At 66.2% G+C, this 17,276-nt stretch overlaps 2 protein-coding genes across 2 annotated transcripts in view; one reads left to right on the top strand and one right to left on the bottom strand.

The window, feature by feature from the left end:
- Positions 1 to 4,463: 4,463 nt before the first annotated feature.
- USP43 (ubiquitin specific peptidase 43) lies at positions 4,464 to 14,154 on the top strand (the record flags this gene model as incomplete). Its single annotated transcript, XM_059864727.1, has 15 exons — positions 4,464 to 4,892; positions 6,047 to 6,187; positions 8,436 to 8,536; positions 9,908 to 10,000; positions 10,180 to 10,315; positions 10,619 to 10,742; positions 11,160 to 11,322; positions 11,418 to 11,529; positions 11,682 to 11,785; positions 12,063 to 12,140; positions 12,215 to 12,344; positions 12,477 to 12,825; positions 13,086 to 13,226; positions 13,380 to 13,490; positions 13,563 to 14,154. Coding segments are annotated over 15 exons (2,661 nt in total), but the record flags the coding sequence as incomplete, so codon positions are not given.
- Positions 14,155 to 14,438: 284 nt separating this feature from the next.
- The window catches only part of ARHGAP44 (Rho GTPase activating protein 44), a 25,530-nt gene continuing 22,692 nt past the window's right edge, over positions 14,439 to 17,276 (bottom strand). Inside the window, 4 exon segments of the mRNA XM_059864369.1 lie at positions 14,439 to 15,695; positions 15,697 to 15,803; positions 17,171 to 17,204; positions 17,206 to 17,243. Coding sequence (XP_059720352.1) covers positions 15,651 to 15,695; positions 15,697 to 15,803; positions 17,171 to 17,204; positions 17,206 to 17,243 — 224 coding nt within the window. The 3' untranslated portion in view covers positions 14,439 to 15,650.

Below are 17,276 nucleotides of genomic sequence, written 5' to 3'. Positions count from 1 at the left end.
TTCAGTCTTCTGTGTTTATTTTAATTTGTCTGCTCCTGATTAAGGAAAAAATTCAGCTCCAACTCCTGGCATTCGCTGGGAAGCTCTGTCGAGCCAAGCTTTTAACCCCACGTTCCCAAAGGAACTCAGGGATGCTGGGGGTGCTTCTCTGGCAGTGTCCAGTTGAAAGCTCCCTTCAGGGGCCTGGCTCTGGAGAGTGCAGGCACTGATGGAAAGGCCTGGGCGTTTCCAGCCTGGCACACTCAGGCTCCTGGGCACTGGCCTCGTGGTCCCTACAGGTACATCCCTGTCCCTCTCAGCACATCCCTGTCCCTGCGGGCACACCCCTGTCCCTGTGGGCACATCCCTGTCCCTGTGGGCACATCCCTGTCCCTGCGGGCACACCCCTGTCCCTCCAATCACATCCCTATTCCTGCGGGCACATCCCTGTCCCTGCGGGCACACCACTGTCCCTCCAATCACATCCCTATTCCTGCGGGCACATCCCTGTCCCTGCGGGCACACCACTGTCCCTCCAATCACATCCCTATTCCTGCGGGCACATCCCTGTCTTTCCCAGCACACTCCTGTCCCTCCCATCCCATCCCTGTCCCTCCCATCCCTACCTGTCCCTCCCAGCACCTGTCACCGTGCCCCACGGGCTGAGCGCTGCCCTCCAGCCCGGGCACACCGGGTCCCCGGGGAGCCCCGGGCGCTGGCAGCGGCCGTGACCCCTCGGACCCTGCAGGCACACCGAGAGAACCGAGCCGGGCCGGGCCGGGCCGGGGCTCGCTGCTCGCCCCTCTGCACGGTGTTCATTTAGCCCCGGGACACCCCCGGGGTGAGGTCCCTGAGCTCCCCCAGCCCCCTGAGCCCCGCAGAGCCCGGGGCCGTGCCCAGGCACGAGCCCTGCTCAGCGCTGCTGGATCCCGGCTCAGCTCCCCCTCCTCACAGCCAGCTCGGCTCTGCTGCGGGGTCACATCGTCCCAGCTCGCAGGATAATGGGCGGAGAGAGCCTGGAGACACCTGCTCAGTGAAGCACCAGAGATGGAGCAGATGCATTAAACCCGAGGGGAATTGCTGAGAACAAAGTGCAGGAGTTCCTGCAGCTCGGGGTTATCTGCTGCTTCCATTGCAAACCAGCGGAGCATGGCCAGCTCCATTCATCAGCCTGAGCCCTGCCGGAGCAAATTTCCCTGCCTCGATGCTGTCCCTCCTCAAAGAGACTCCCAAAAAAGGCAGGCCCCATGCATCTTTCATGGGGCACTAAAAACTCACTCTGCCATCTATAATTCAATCCGAGCTGCAGAGGCTGAGGAGGGAGGGGTTCCGAGGGGGGAGATTTCTCTGCCTGCCTGGAGCCCAAAAACTGCTGCAGGCAGGGAGGGGGCGGGAGGGGCAGGGAGGGGGCAGAGCCAGCCCAGGCCGGCTCTCCCAGCCCCACCCGGGCTCCCCCAGCTGCCCCCAGGCCGGGAGAGGATGGGGCTGTTGAAAGCACATTTCCACTCCACAGCACAGATGTTCCCAGCCCGTGCCAAGAGAGCGGGAGAGGCTCAAAGAAAGCAAACATTGTCCCAGGGCAGAGCGCAGCGAGCAGGGAGAAGGTTTCTCTCTTTTTTTGCTGTTATTATTATCACGACGATTTGGCAGCGTGGAAATGGATTTCTCTCGGGCCTGAGTCTGTTCAGCTCAGCCCTATTCAGGATTTTATCCTGAAATCCAAGTGCCTCCCTGGCACAGGGACTCAGGTCCATGTCCAGGGCTGTCCTGTCCCCGTGTCCCCCTATTCCAACCCAACCCCTCCGTGTTTTCATACCCATCCTGGCTGTCTGGTGTCCCGGGCAGTCCATGCCATAACAACAAGGAATTTTCCACACGGGGACCAAGCCTTTCCGTCCTTTCCTGGTGTTTGCCGCTCAGATTTTGCCCACCCCACATTTGCTCTGAAGCCGAAGCAGGAAATGGCAGCTTGAGAGGCAGGAGCTGGAGAGAGCCAGGAGATCCCAAAAAAGGCATTTTAGGGAGAAAGTGCTGACGCAACCCAGCAGTGCCGGATGCTGCAGCGTTGATAAATATTTGATTTAGCCTGAATAGGAAGGCATCACGTTCAGAATGACCTGAAAAAGAGGGAAGATGACAACGACAGTGCCACTGAAAGGCAGATTCACACGGTGAGCATTCCTGAGGCTCACTCTGCCTTGAATTGGAATGAACGGGAGTTACCTGTGGGAAAGGCACCTCTGCCTGCTCCAGGCCAGGGGGGATGCACTGACAGCCACAGGATGCCTCTGCCCCTGCTTGGAAAGGCCCTGGATCTGTTTGCAGTCACTGGCTGACGTGTGCTGTCAGGATTCCTGCGCTGACATCACAGGGGGCAGCTGGGGGGGCTGACAGGATCCCGGGAAAAATGCTTTCACTACCCTAACTTCCTAATCCCGGCAGGATTGGGGTTTCTGGCATGACTGAGTTCGCTCTGCCATTTTAGAGCCATTTCCCTTGGCCGTGTTTGTCAGCTCTCCCTCCCCATCCATCCCCCTTTAACACACACCAGGCTCCGATCCAGCCTGAGCTCTGCCGCTGCCTCTGGACTCTCCCCTCCCCTCGCTCTTCTCTAGGCTTCTCCCCACTTTCCTTTCGGAGTTGCTTTGGGTTTCTGGCTGCCCTGAGCTCAGCAGGAGCCCTGCCCGGGCTCCCTCTCCCTCCCTGCGCTGCAGCTCTGGCTCGCGTGGGATGCTCGGGGCTCGAGTGTGCAGCCAAAAGCGGCCAGAGAGAAACAACAAGTGCTGTTCTCCTCAGTGAGCCGGGAGCTGCTCTAGATAAAGCCATTCTTCCCACGCTGCCCTGGTCAGAGAATTCAGCCAGGAAAGGCCCCGCAGCCCCGGGAGCGCTCTGGCAGATCCCAGTTTCCATCTCCTGGGGTCTGCAGTGGGCTTTGCAGGGGGTGGTGCTGGAGCAGGGCCAGGAACCTGCCGGGGGTCCCAGGGAACACTCTGTGCATGGATTGTCACCTTCGGATAGGAGCAGGGAGCCTGATATTAAGGACGTTTTTCCCAGAGGAGAATTTTATCCATTGGCTTTGTAATGATGGATTTCACAGCTCTGGCCAGGAGGATGCTGAGAAATGAACTCCAGCAGTGGATGCAGAGCTAGCCCAGGAGTCAAACCCCTGAGCCTGGGGGGAAAGGAGGAAAGGCCGAGTGCCCGGGTGGCCCCGGGTGGCCCCGGGTGGGAGCTGCAGTGCCTACAAGGCGGCTGCTCCCTCGGGGGGCTGGCAGGGGGCAGGGCTGACCCCAGCCGGGCTCTCAGGGGACATCCCCCGCCAACCAGGGCTGGCTGCGGTCGGCAGGAAACTTCGGCAGGGCACAATCCTCTCTCCTCTCTGGATAAAGCAGCTCCTGAGCTCGGCGCCACTCGCGGTGGAGCCGTCCCTGGGGATCCACGGGCGGCTGATCCCCCTCCATCTGCCCAGCATCAGCTGCTGGATTTAGCCTGAGATCACTCCAGGGTCAGCACGCGGCCCTGTGCCCGATCCGTGCCCGCCTCACCGCTGGCTGCCAGCCTGGCATCCCCCTGGGAGGTCACTGTCCTGTCACCACCCCCGCGCTCACACCCCGGCCCAGGGACACCTGCCCTGCGGGGAGGAGGGACCGTGACATCCAACAGCACCTCCTGACCCTTCCTCCGTCACCCTGCTCCACCTCCCGAACCCCAGACAGACACCGGGGTGTGGTGCCAAACAGCGTGGGGTGGGCAGGAGGTGGCCAAAGGTTCTGGACTCTGCCAGCACTGGGCTGGAAACCCCCGTTTTGTGACTGAGCACTGGAACTGTCACTGTGTCCCCAAACCTCAGAGCGGAGGGTGCAGAGGTGACCGTTGTGCCGCTATCTCAGCTCAGAGCGCCCAGAGGAGGCAGAACTGGGGCATCCCAGAGTGACGCTGTGACACCCTGAGGCGATGCTGAGGGCAGCAGGGCAGCACTCGAGGAGCAGGGACGGCACTGCCGGGAAAGCCGCGGAGGGGACAGAGGGACGGCTCACCCCGGCTGATGCCGGGCGCGGAGGGCCGGCTCAGCCGGGCGGTGCCGCGGTACCGGGGTGACGCTGGGGACAGCGGGGCAGGCGGGGCACGGCCTCCCGTGCCGCCAGCGGCACCTCCCCGCTCCCCCCCTCCTCCGCTCCGCTCCCTCTTCCTCCTCCTCCTCCTCCCGTCTCCCTCTCCGGAGCCAGCCCGGCCGGGGGAGGAGCCGGCCGCGCACAAAACCTCCCGCCCGGCCCCTCCGGGCCCCGCAGCGGCACCGGCACCGGCGGCGCCCAGCGCCCGCCCGGGGCCATGCGCGCCGCGGCGGGGCCGGGGCCGGCGGGGCCGGGGCAGGGCGGCGGCCGCCCGCGGCCATGAGCGCGGCGGGGCCGGGCGGCGGCCCCGGGCGGCGGCGGCGGGCGGGGGGCGGCGGGGCGAGCCCGGCGGGGCGGCCGCGGGCGGGGGGCGGGCGGCGGCGGCGGGCGCTGCGCTCGCTGGGCAGCCTGGCCGGGCGGCTGCTCCGCACCTGGGCGCGCCTGGCCGGGGGGCGCGGGGGCCGCCGCGCCGCCCCCGAGGATGACGAGGGCGGGTTCCGGGGGGGGTCGCGGCGGCGGCTCGGCGGGGCGGCCCCGGCGGCGGCGGCGGGGGGCGATGCGGGGGGCGATGCGGGAGCGGGCGGCGGGGAGCGGCCGCCGGGCGCGCAGGGGCTGCGGAACCACGGCAACACCTGCTTCATGAACGCCGTGGTGCAGTGCCTGAGCAACACGGCGCCGCTGGCCGAGCGCCTGGCGCTGGGCCGGTACCGCGCCCGCGGCGAGGTCACGCACCGGCTGGCGGCCCTGGTCCGCGCGCTCTGGACCCGCCAGTACACCCCGCAGCTCTCCGCCGAGTTCAAGGTACCGAGCGGCCCCGCCCCGCGGCCCCCGCGCGGCCCCGGCTCACCCCGGCTCCAGCGGCATCCCCAGCTGCACTGGCACACCCCGCTCACAGCACCCGGCACACCCCGCTGACAGCTCCCTCCAGTCCCCCTAACCCACTGACACCCTCCCGAACCCCCCTAACCCCCTGACACCCTTCCCAACCCTTCGAACCCACTGACACCCTTCCCAGCCCCCCTAACCCACTGACACCCTCCCGAACCCCCCTAACCCCCTGACATCCTTCCCAACCCCTCGAACCCCCTGACACTCTTCCCAGCCCCCCTAACCCCCTGACACCCTTCCCAACCCCTCGAACCCCCTGACACCCTTCCCAGCCCCCCAAACCCACTGCCACCTTCCCAGCTCACATCACCTGCTCCCCTGCCTCATCCTCCCCCTGGACCCTGCCCTGCCGGACCCCCCCCCAGCCCTGTTGCTGTCACCTCCCTCTGGCCTGGCCCCTGTCCCCGGCGTCCCCGCGGGTGGGTGAGCTGCCAGCCCCGGCCGTGCCCAGAGCCCTGAGGGTGAGCTGGAGCCGGCTGGCATCACGGGGGAGGCAGGATGCTGTCCCTGGAGCCAAATTCAGTGGCCTCAGGCTCTGTCCCTGAGTGTGTTCCACCTCTGCCAGGCGCCAGTGTGCCAGGGGACAGGGTGTCAGGGGCATCACAGCATGGCCAGCCTGGCATCGCAGCTCCCCACGCTCAGGGACACGTGTCCCCTGCCCGAGTGACATTTCCTCGGTGCTGCCGATAAACTGCTGTTGCCACTGAACTTTGCAAAGTGCCCGGGGGAGCTCCCGGGAAGCCGAGCTCCGCCCTGGGATGGGCTGCACGGAGCTGGTGCCATCGGAGTGCTCGGGGCACGTGCGACCCGAGGATCCCCATGGCTGAACTTGCCCATCTGGACTTCATTGCTGTTTTCTCTGTGTCCCCTCCCGGCCGCTGGAAGCTGGGACACGCCAGAGCCTCTGTCTGTGTCCCCACTGCTCTGCTGGCCCCGGGGTGGCCGTGATGTCCGTGCAGAGGAAGGACGCGGGCAGAGGCTGTTGCAGGGATGGAGCAGGGATGGTTTTGGGGTGGGTGCTGAGCAAGAACCCGTTCATCAGCGCCCGCCCCGCCCGTGTCTTGCAGAACATCGTCTCCAAGCACAGCTCGCAGTTCCGGGGCAATGCTCAGCACGACGCGCTCGAGTTCCTGCTCTGGCTGCTGGACCGAATGCACGAGGACCTGGGCGCCGCCTCCCCCGCCCCGCAGAGCCGCGGCCCCACGCAGGTGGGTGCACCCGCCTCGGGGGAGGCGTTCGGGCCAGGTCCGGGACCAGGGACACCGGGATGCGGTGCCAGGCGGGGGGATGGGGCTGGGCCCCGCCCCGGAGGGGATGGGGATGCTGCGGTTCGGTCGGTGCGCGGCTGAGAGGGCGGTGGGAGCCGAGCGCTGCGGGGCTGGCAGGGGTCAGAGTGCTGGGAGAGTGGGGGTGTGGGCAGGAGCCCATCCAGCTGAGCATCCTGGCTCTGGGGGCATCCTGGTCCTTGGTGAGGAGGAGATGCAGCCCCCCCGTCTCTCCCTGACTCCAGTTAAGCCCGCTGTAATTACAGCTCGGCGGCTTTGCTGCTGGCAAAATGAGTAATTAAGTCTTCCTCAATCCATCCGCGCTCGAGCATTGCCCTGGCCCTGGCCCTGGTCCTCCCTGCCTCCTCCTGCCTCCTCCTGCCTCTTCCTTCCCTCTCCTTCTCCTCCTGCTGCTGCCTGTCGGGCACCGCCTGTTGCAGGAGATGGATTTGAGCTGTTGCCGTTTGACCCGTGAGTTCAGCCCAGCAGTGAGCTGTCCCTGCTCTGGGGGTGACATCCAGCCCAGCACTGAGCTGTCCCTGCTTTGGGGTGACACTCAGCCTGGCAGTGAGCTGTCCCCACTCTGGGGGTGACACCCAGCCCAGCACTGAGCTGTCCCTGCTTTGGGGTGACACTCAGCCCAGCACTGAGCTGTCCCTGCTTTGGGGTGACACTCAGCCTGGCAGTGAGCTGTCCCTGCTCTGGGGGTGACACTCAGCCCAGCACTGAGCTGTCCCTGCTCTGGGGTGACACCCAGCCCAGCACTGAGCTGTCCCTGCTCTGGGGTGACACTCAGCCCAGCAGTGAGCTGTCCCTGCTCTGGGGGTGACACCCAGCCCAGCAGTGAGCTGTCCCTGCTCTGGGGTGACACCTGGCCCAGCACTGAGCTGTCCCTGCTTTGGGGTGACACTCAGCCTGGCAGTGAGCTGTCCCCACTCTGGGGGTGACACCCAGCCCAGCACTGAGCTGTCCCTGCTTTGGGGTGACACTCAGCCCAGCACTGAGCTGTCCCTGCTCTGGGGGTGACACTCAGCCCAGCACTGAGCTGTCCCTGCTCTGGGGGTGACACCCAGCCCAGCACTGAGCTGTCCCTGCTTTGGGGTGACTCCCATCTTGGGCCCAGGGAGCCTGGGGGTAGCTCCCTCTCCCTGTGCCCAGCTTGGGGTGCCGTGGCTGTGCCAAGGGTGTGGGTTGGGGTCCTGGGCAGACCCTGCCCAGCCTCCAGCACAGCTCTGTCCCACAGGGAGAGCTCAGCTGTGGTGCCCATCTCCAGCTCCTCTGGAGAGGCTGTGCTGCCTGGCCAGGGCCCTGCAGCCATCCCTGCCCTGACCTGAGCTGTCCTGCAGCCATCCCTGCCCTGACCTGAGCTGTCCTGCAGCCATCCCTGCCCTGTCCTGAGCCCTGACACCTTTCTAGGGACATTTGGATGCCCCAGGTTTTTGGGCGAGCCCGGCAGCTCCCGTTAAATGTCAGGTGCCCACGCGTGCCATGAGCTGTGGTGTGACACCGGCTGTGCCACCTGGAGGCTGTGCCACCTGGCTCTGAACACACCTCTGTGTGTCCCTCAGCACCTGTGGCTTTGCCTGGCACCGCCCAGTTTTGGCTCCTTTCGGTGATGCCACCCGAGTGGCATGCACGTGCCCCCGTCCTTGGGGAGGGGTGCCTGGCAGGGGTGTGACCCCCACTAAGTGTCTGGGGTGAGGGGGGACCAAAGTGGGCACCAAGGCTTGGCTGCCAGGAGGGTGGGAGGATCCCTTGGATTTCTGGGGAATTCTGGGGGCCCTGTAGGGCACAGACACCATCCAGGTCCCCTCTCAGCCACGCCAGATGGAGCCCAGTGCCAGGCAGACCGTCAGGACACGTCAGGCTCAGCAGGACCTGGTGCCAGCAGATGGCATTGAGGAAAATCCACCTCTCGGCCAAAATCCTCAGTGATTTTCAATCTTACTCATCGAGACACCAGAAAGTCACTGTCTTACCCCAGAACAGCCCAGGTTTTTTACTGATGCTGCCTGGAGGGCACAGCAGTGCCAGGCAGGTGCCAGAGTCTCTTTGGCGTCACCTTCAGCCCATCCTCGTGCCATAGGGACACCAAAGCTGGGCTTGGTTCACTAGGACGTGTCCCTTATCCCCTGAAGGACATGTCCCTCACCCTGTCTCCTCACTCACCACTTGTCTCTTGCCCCTGCAGCCTGGCAAGGATGGAAGCAGCAGTGCCAGCAGGTCCTCCCCAGGCACCCAGCACGCCCGTGGGCAGAGCTTCGTGCAGAGCCACTTCCAGGCCCAGTACAGGTCAGTGGGGCACAGATCCTGCCACAGGGGGCTTTGCCCTTCTGTGAGCCCTGGGTGGGCACCGTGAGCCCAGGGAAGGGATGAAACATGGAGGATCTCCATCCATCCATCCATCCATCCATCCATCCATCCATCCATCCATCCATCCATCCATCATCCATCCATCCATCCATCATCCATCCATCCCTCCATCCATCCATCCCTCCATCCATCCTTCCATCCATCCCTCCATCCATCCATCATCCATCCATCCCTCCATCCCTCATCCATCCATCCCCCATCCATCCATCCTCCATCCATCCATCCATTCATCTCTCATCCATCCATCATCCATCCATCCATCCATCATCCATCCATCCATCCATCCATCCATCCATCCGTCCATCCATCCATCCCTCCATCCATCCATTCATCCCTCCATCCCTCCCTCCCTCATCCATCCATCCATCCATCCATCCATCCATCCATCCATCCATCCATCCATCCATCCATCCCCCATCCATCCATCCATCCATCCCACCCACCCCTGCCATGGCAGCTCCTTCCCCTACAGCAGGTGGAAGTGTCCAAGGCCACGTTGGACAGGGTTGGAGTGACCTGCTCCAGTGGCAGTGTCCCCACCCATGGCCGTGTCCCTCTCCACACCTCCACCTGCCTGGCACTCACCCTGTCCCCCAGCCACGGCACCGCAGGCAGCAGGGGACACATCTGGCGTCACAAGCCCTGCCTCCTCTCTCAGTTCATCCCTCGTCCTATATCTGCACAAGGCACTTTAATTATCCCTGTGGTCTGTGTGCCAGCGCCGTCTGTGCGCTAAAGGATTATTAATTCCTGTGCCTGTTTCCCAGGGAGCTCAGTGGCTCTTCAAGGTGACAAATAATGAGGACTTGGGATTTTGCTTTGGATTTTAATTCATTTTTCCCCCTCTTTGTTGAACAAAAAAGGCATGGGGAAAAAATAATTAACCCCTCCCAAAAAAACCCCAAAAAAACAACAAAAACAACCAACGCCCCCACAAAAAAACCAGAATTAAGAAGAATGAGCAGTAGGTGGCTGTTGGTACCTGGGATGGTGGATTTGGGGTGTGATATCTGATATGATGGATTTGGGGTGTGGTACCTGGGATGGTGGATTTGGGGTGTGATATCTGATATGATGGATTTGGGGTGTGGTAGGTGGGATGGTGGATTTGGGGTGTGGTACGTGATATGATGGATTCGGGGTGTGGTACCTGGGATGGTGGATTCGGGGTGTGGTATTTGGGGTGTGGTACCTGGGATGGTGGATTTGGGCTGTGGTACCTGGGATCAGCCCCAGGGTGGGCTCTCGAGGTCCTGCCCGCTGTGCTGACGCTGCCCATCCATCTGCCAGGTCCTCCCTGACGTGCCCTCACTGCCTGAAGCAGAGCAACACCTTCGACCCCTTCCTGTGCATCTCCCTGCCCATCCCGCTGCGCCAGACCAGGTGAGCCCGCGGGACGGCAGCTCCGAGCAGAGCAATTTGCATTTGTTGGGGTAAATAACGAACACGGAGGCGGCGGCAGCCCCGGGGACAGGTGGCAGCCGTGCCCGGTGGGTGTGTGCCAAGCGGGGCTGCCCCGGCGGTGCCCGCCGCGCTGAGCTGTGTCCCCGCGGTGTCCCCAGGGCTCTGAACGTCACGCTGGTGCTGCAGTGCGAGCGCTGGCGCTTCGTGCGGGTGGGCCTGGCCGTGCCGCTGCTGGGCACCGTGGCCGACCTGCGGGAGATGGTGGCGCGGGAGGGCCGCGTCCCGGCGGAGCAGGTAACGGGGCGGGCGGGGAGCGGAGCGCGGGGGGAGCGGGGAGAGGAGGAGGGAGCGGGGAGCGGGGAGCGGGGTGTGGAGCGGAGCACGGGGAGCGGGGCACGGGGAGCGGAGCGGGGATCGGGGAGCGGAGCGGGGAACGGAGCGGGGAGCGGAGCGGGGATCGGGGAGCGGGGAGCGGAGCGGGGAGCGGGGAGCGGGGAGCGGAGCGGGGCGCGGGGAGCGGAGCGGGGAGCGGAGCGGGGAGGGGGGAGCGGGACGCGGGGCCGGCCTGCGCGGTGCTGATCAGCTCCCGTCCCGCAGGTGATCCTGGCCGAGGTGTCCCCGCGGGGCCTCCTGCGCTCGCTGTCCGACCCCGAGGCGCTGCGGGCGGCCGGCGAGGCCGCGCCCGTCTACGCCTTCCAGCCGCCGCCCGCCCGCCGCGCAGGTACCGCCGCGCGCTGCCATTGGCTGCGGCCGCCCGCCCGCCCCGCGCCGATTGGCTGCGGCTGCCCGCCCGCCCCGCGCCGATTGGCTGCGGCTGCCGGGCTGTGCTGGGATTGGCGCTGGACGGAGGGGGGGGGGCGAGAACGACCCCGTGATTGGCGGGAAGCCGTGGATCCCTCACTGTGATTGGTGGGAGGTGATGGATCCCCTCATTGGGATTGGTGGGGCAGTGGATCCTCCCTGCTGTGATTGGTCAGAGGCAGCTGCACCCCCACCAGGAATGGGGGAGGGAGTTACTGCTGGGATTGGTGGGAAATGGATCTCTTTGGCTGCGATTGGTGGGAGCAGTGGTGCTGGGCAGGGCTGTGGCACTAATTAACCCAGCGCTAACGAGAGCCTCTCGTTTCCCGGCCCGCAGGGTGTCCCCGCAGCCTCCCCACGTCCCCCGCGGTGCCGCGGCCGGAGGGGCCACGCCTGCTGCCCAGCGCCGCCCGCTCCTCCGACTGCCTGCACCGCGCGCCCGGCGGCCGCATCCTGCTGCTGCTCTGCAACACGGCGGGCACGGGGCCGCAGCTCGCCAGGTACCGTCACCTGCCTGCCACCTGCCGGCCACCCTGTCCTACCCACTCCTCGCCCATGTGACACCCAGCCCCATGTCCCTGCTGCCTGTGCCCAGGTTCGGGCCGCCGCTGGTGCTGCGGGAGGAGCGCGGCGTGTCCTGGGAGCAGCTGCAGCAGAACATCCTGGCCCAGCTGAGGGGGGTCCTGCGGGGAGAGGTCCGGCCGCAGGTGAGCCCAGGGAACAACCCTGTCCCCTCAAAGCCATCAGAATTGGGGGGCTGCTTTTGCCCTGTGTCTGAGAGCCTGGCTTGGCCAGGTGCTGCTGCTGGGCAGGGGATCCCTGTCCCCTGGTGGCCCCACAGCCCCCTCTCCCCTCACAGGGCACAGGAGCCCTTTTCCGGATCCGCCTGGCCGGGGGCTCAGCCCCCTGCACCTACCTGTCCCCTCAGGATCCCCGTCCTCTCTGCCATCCTGCCATCGACAGGTAAGGGGCTGCAGGGACAGGACTGTCCCCAGGACGTCCCCTCAACCCCTGGGGGCGGCCAGTGACATCACCATGAGTGGGCACAGTGTCCCTGTGCGTGGCTGTGTTGTCACCATGGGTGGCCAGCGGTGGCACCTTGGGTGGCCACAGTGGTGGTCACTCCCCGGCCCAGCGCTCCCACTGAGGGGGGTGGTGGCTGTCCCTGCCTGCCACCATGGGAAGACGCATTCCCATGGGACAGGGGTTCTGGAGACATCTCACCCTGTCCTCCCCTCAGGGCCCTGCAGCTGTGCGGGGCTGGGGGCCCTCCCCACGTGAGGCTGACGGTGGAGTGGGACACGAGCACCAAAGAGCGGTGAGTCCCCTGTGCTGGGCTGGGGGGATGCCCCAGCACTCGGGTGACCCTCGCTGGTGACACATCCTCCCCAGGCTGTTTGGGAGCATCCAGGAGGAGGTGGTGCAGGACGCAGAGAGCGTGTGGCAGCAGCAGCAGGCGCACGGGCAGCAGCACAGCTGCACCCTGGACGAGTGCTTCCAGCTCTACACCAAGGAGGAGCAGGTACGGGCACCCTGGGCAGGCCCACGCCCTGCCCACCCCTGGCACAGGGGCTGCTCCCTGCCGTGCTGGGGGTGGCTGTGCAGGTGGCGGCGGGTGACAGGGAGGGAGGTGGCCATGACGTGGTGTCCCCAGCTGGCCCCGGACGATGCCTGGCGCTGCCCGCACTGCAAGGTGCCCCAGCAGGGCACGGTGAAGCTCAGCCTGTGGACGCTGCCCGACATCCTCATCATCCACCTGAAGCGCTTCCGGCAGGTGGCCGAGCAGCGGCACAAGCTCACCACGCTGGTGAGGTTCCCGCTGCGGGGGCTGGACATGGCCCCGCACGTGGCACAGCGGGGCCAGCCCGGGGGACAGCTCCTGGGGCGCTGGGCGCCCTGGCAGCCCCCCCTGCGCCTGCCCCCGGGCTGCCCCCGCGACCACCTGTACGACCTGTACGCGGTCTGCAACCACCACGGCAGCATGCAGGGCGGCCACTACACCGGTGAGCGGGGACGCTGGGGACAGGGGGGTATAATGGGGGTGCTGTGGGGCAGGGCGAGGCAGAGGGGAGCCGAGGGGCAGGGGACATTCAGGAAGGCATTGCAGCCACCCCAGGGCAGGCAGGGCACCGGGATGTGTCCCCCAGCATCATCCCACTCCCCTGGTGTGTCCCTGCACCACGGGGCTCCTGGTGCCTCCTGCACCCCGGGGCTCGGGGCATGCCGGGATCATCTCGCTCACCCCGTGCCCCCTCGCCCCCAGCGTTCTGCTGCAACGCCCTGGACGGGCGCTGGTACAGCTACGACGACAGCCGGGTGGAGTGGGTGCGCGAGGCCGAGGTGAGCACCCGCAGCGCCTACATCCTGTTCTACCAGCGCCGCCGCGCCGCCGGCTCCGGCACGGGTGAGCCCCAAATCCCTGCCCCCGCACCCGGCACTGCCGTGTGCTCACACACCGCCAGCCCCACGGGTGACCCACACCTGTGTGCACACGCCTGCCTCTGCCCCCTGCACACGTGTGCACACACCCCCGGCCCACGCCCGCCGCTCCCCGCAGGCTCCGCCGCCGCCGCGGGGCACTGGGTGTTCCGTCTGGCCGCCTCCGAGCCCCGCGCCGACCCCGGCACCGACCCCGACCCCTCGGGCTCCATCGCCGCCCCGGAGAACGGTGAGGCTCAAGGTGCTCGGGCCCCGGACCCCGCCGCGCCCCCCGCCCGCCCTGACCGTGGTTTCCCCGCAGGCGGGTTCGAGGCGCGGCCGCCGGTGCGGGGTCTGCAGGGGCTTCACGGTCGCAGCCTCAGCGTCCGGACCGCCCCCGTCGGACCCCCGGGACAAGGGGAGCCGGGCCCCCCCCGAGCCCCACGACGGCTCCGCCGGGCCGCCAGCGCCGAGGGGACCCCGCGCCGGCCGCCCCCGGGTCTCGGCAGCCCGGGGGCCGCGGGGCCGCAGGGGGACCCGGGTGTCCCCCCGGGCCGCTGCCCCCCCGGCCCCTCGTCGCTGGGGCGGTCGCGGAGCTCGGCCAGCCTCCCCCCCCGGCCCGAGGCGGGGCTGCGCCGATCCGCCTCGCTGGGCAGGGCCGCGGCGGGGCCGCCCCTGGCCCCCCGGGGCCGCCCCGGGACCACCCTGCAGCGGGGCCGGCTGCCCGCCGGGCCCCTGCGCCCCCCGGCCGTGCCCGAGTCCAGCTTCTGAGCCACGGATGGGGGCACCACCCCCCAGCAGCTGTACAGCTGGTCCTGAACGGATCGGGGAGCTCCCCAACGCAGGGGGTCTCCCCACAAGGGTGCCTGAACCAGGGATCCCAAACCAGGAACATCCCGACTGGGAGTGTCCCGACCTGGGGGCTCCCACTCAGGGACTTCTGAGCCGGGGGAAAACCAAACCAGGCTATCCTGACCCAGAGGCTCCCAAATGGAATCCTGACATGGGGGCTCCTGCCTGACCCAGGGCACCCCAGATCCCGATCCAGAAGCATTCCAAACCAGGACCATCCCTGGCTGGGGGTTCAGGCCTGGGCTCGTCCCGAAGTGGCGGCTCTGAACCCCGGAGCCTCCCAGCGCGGGGACACCCCAGACAGGGCAGGCGGGTGCATGGTCCCCAGCTCTGCAGCACCAGAGTATTTATTGTACCAGGAGAGTTTTATTCAGAGACGCTTTTTGTTTTCTAAAAGGCGACTATTTGGGGGTGGGGGGGTCCCCCACACCTCGGTCTATGCAATCCCCGATTCCTGCAGCCAGCTTTTGTACGGGGCTCTGCCCCACCGCCGGCGGTTTCTATTAAAGACACGTGAAACAAAGCCAGTGTCCTTCCCAGGGGAAAAGGGCTCTGAGTCCCTGCGGGCGGTCCTGGTCCTGCAGTGGGGATCAGCCCGGGATCAGGGGTCAGTCCTGGCTGGATCCTGCCATGTGGAGTGGCTGTTTCTGGGGGAGGTGGACTCTGCCCCATCCCATGGCACCAGACCCGTAATGTTCCCTACAAAACACCAAACCACCATTTTTTCACCCAAACGCTCTCCACCTCCCAATCCTCCCCCCAAGGCGGGGGCAGGAAGGAAAGGCCAGCGCCGCCGGGCAGTTCTCAGCGAGTGGCACACGGATTTATTTGATTTATTGATTGCTTTGGGGTGCTGGTGCCCCCCGGTGCCCACCTGGGGCGGGGGGCACGGCGCGAGCGGGGCGGGGGCGAAGCGCTGCCGTTTCCATCCTCCCTCTCGCCCCGGCCGGGCGGGAATGGCTCCACATAAAACAAATCTCTCTATAGTTTCTCTCTCTCTATACAAATATAGAATATATATATATCTCTGCCGATATATATATATACACATCTTCTCTCTCTGGAAAGGATAAAGGGTAATTTGTCTGTGCATGCACGACCAAAGCCACCAACCCCCGGGGACAGCGGGTGCCGAGGGACGTGCGCCTCCCCCGCCAGCACCCCGAGGGCCGGGGGGCACATCCTGCATCCCCAGGTTATTGCTGGTCAGGTCCCATCCTGCTCCCAAACAAGCGGAGGGGGAAGAAGCCGAAGAAAGGAAATGCCGCTGCAAAGCGCCGGCGAGCTCCTTGTCACCTGGCCAGCACCCGGTGGCACCCGCCTCGGGGCACGGAGGACGTGGTGGCATCGCCCCAGGGTCGTGGGTGCTGCGGGGCGGGGGGGCAGGCACCCGGTTCCAAGGCAAAGTCTGGATAAGGCGAACAAAAATGAACTAAAGAACAGCGGCCCCCCCAAACCGGGCGCTTCGCCGCCCAAAAGTGGCCCCGTGGCCCTCGGTGCCGGTGGCCGGTGCTGGCCCCGGGGTGCCGCGCGGATGAGCTTGGGGACAGGGACACTGTCATAGGGCTGTGCTCTCCGATTCCTCCTCCTCCTCCTCCTGCCGCGGGGGTCAGGCTCGGCCCCGAGAGTCTCTGAGCTGCCTCGGGCGGGTCCCGGCACAGGGCGGCGTCCGGGGACACGTGGAGGGAGGGGACCTCAAAACGGAGCAGACCTGCGGGAGGGCACAGAGATGGGGACACCCACCGGGCTGGCACCGTGCTAGTGCCACCACCAGGGGTGTCACCGCCGCCCTCTGCTCTGTGGACCCCACCCGAGCCAGAGCGGTGACACCAGCTGTCCCCACACGCTGCCCGTGTCCCCACCAAGGGCAGGTGACACGGCTGTCCCCTCTCCCAGGGGAGCCAGGGTGAGGCTGCACGTGTGAAGTGACATGGTGACCACAGCCACAGGGTGGGCGATGTCACCGTGTCCCTTGCTGAGAGCAGAGCAACCCCCCTCAGACAGAAGAGGCACCTCTGCCCCTCCTGCCCAGCTCAAGGACATTGCCCAGGGACATTTCTCAGGGACATTGACCAGGGACATTGCCCAGGGACATTGACCAAGGGACATTGGCCCAGGGACATTTCTCAGGGACATTGCCCAGGGACATTGACCAAGGGATATTTCTCAGGGACATTTCTCAAGGGGACATTGCCCAGGGGACATTGCCCAGGGACATTTCTCAGGGATGTTGACCAAGGAATATTTCTCAGGGACGTTGCTCCGGATGTGGCTGAGGGATCTTGCCCCACGGTGGCACAGGGGAGCTGCACCTGAGCCAGGGGTGATGCCAGGTGTGATGTCAGGGCTGTGTCCATGCCAGGGTGCCCTGCCAGGCCCACAGCAATGCGTTGGCAGAGCCACACTGATGCCAGTGCCACCCAAAGGCAGGTGGCAGCCCCTGGGGACACGGTGACCAGCCCCTCGCTGCCACTCGAGCTGTCCCACCCCTCACAGGCAGGACAGGCACACAGGGACAGAGCCCTGACTCCTGCCAGATCCCACGGAAGGGACACTGGGACACTCCCCCAGCCTCTGCGTCCTCCGTGGTCCCCAATGCCACCGGCACTTCCCAAGCATCCCCCTGGCTGTCCCCCTGCAGCAGCGCAGGGACCCCGGGGGGGACACGGCACCAACAGAGCCCAGGGCCAGGGCCGGCAGAGCAGCAGGGACAGCCGCACAGCTCCCGGGGATGCCACATTCCTGGTGACACTGCCACCTCCCGGGGGACACAGCCAGCTTCCCGATGCCTTGGCACCTCCCTGGGCTCATCACCACCTTCCTGAGTACATGGCTATTGTCACCTTCCTGGGGACATCAGCAGCTTCCTGGGGACAGTTCTGCCTTTCCAGGGACACGGTCACCTTCCTGGGGGAACACCGCCACCTTCCCGGGCACAGTTCTGCCTTTCCAGGGACAGTTCCACCTCTGCGGGGAGGGGTGCCACCTTCCCGGGGGACATCCCCACCTTCCAGGGCACACCGCTGCCTTCTCAGGGCCACTGTCCCCGCCCCGGGAGCCCGCCCCGCCGGGGGTTACCTGTGAGCGCGCCGTCCCCCGGCCCCGAGGCGTCCCAGGCGGGGCGGCTCCGGGGGCTGGGGGGGCGCGGGGGGCGGCCGGGGGCGGGCTGCGGCGGGGGGGGCAG

This window comes from Haemorhous mexicanus, chromosome 20, assembly GCF_027477595.1.
Source record: "Haemorhous mexicanus isolate bHaeMex1 chromosome 20, bHaeMex1.pri, whole genome shotgun sequence".
NCBI lineage: Eukaryota > Metazoa > Chordata > Aves > Passeriformes > Fringillidae > Haemorhous > Haemorhous mexicanus.
The sequence above is the reverse complement of the archived record's forward strand: the minus strand, read 5'-3'. Positions and strand labels throughout refer to the sequence as shown.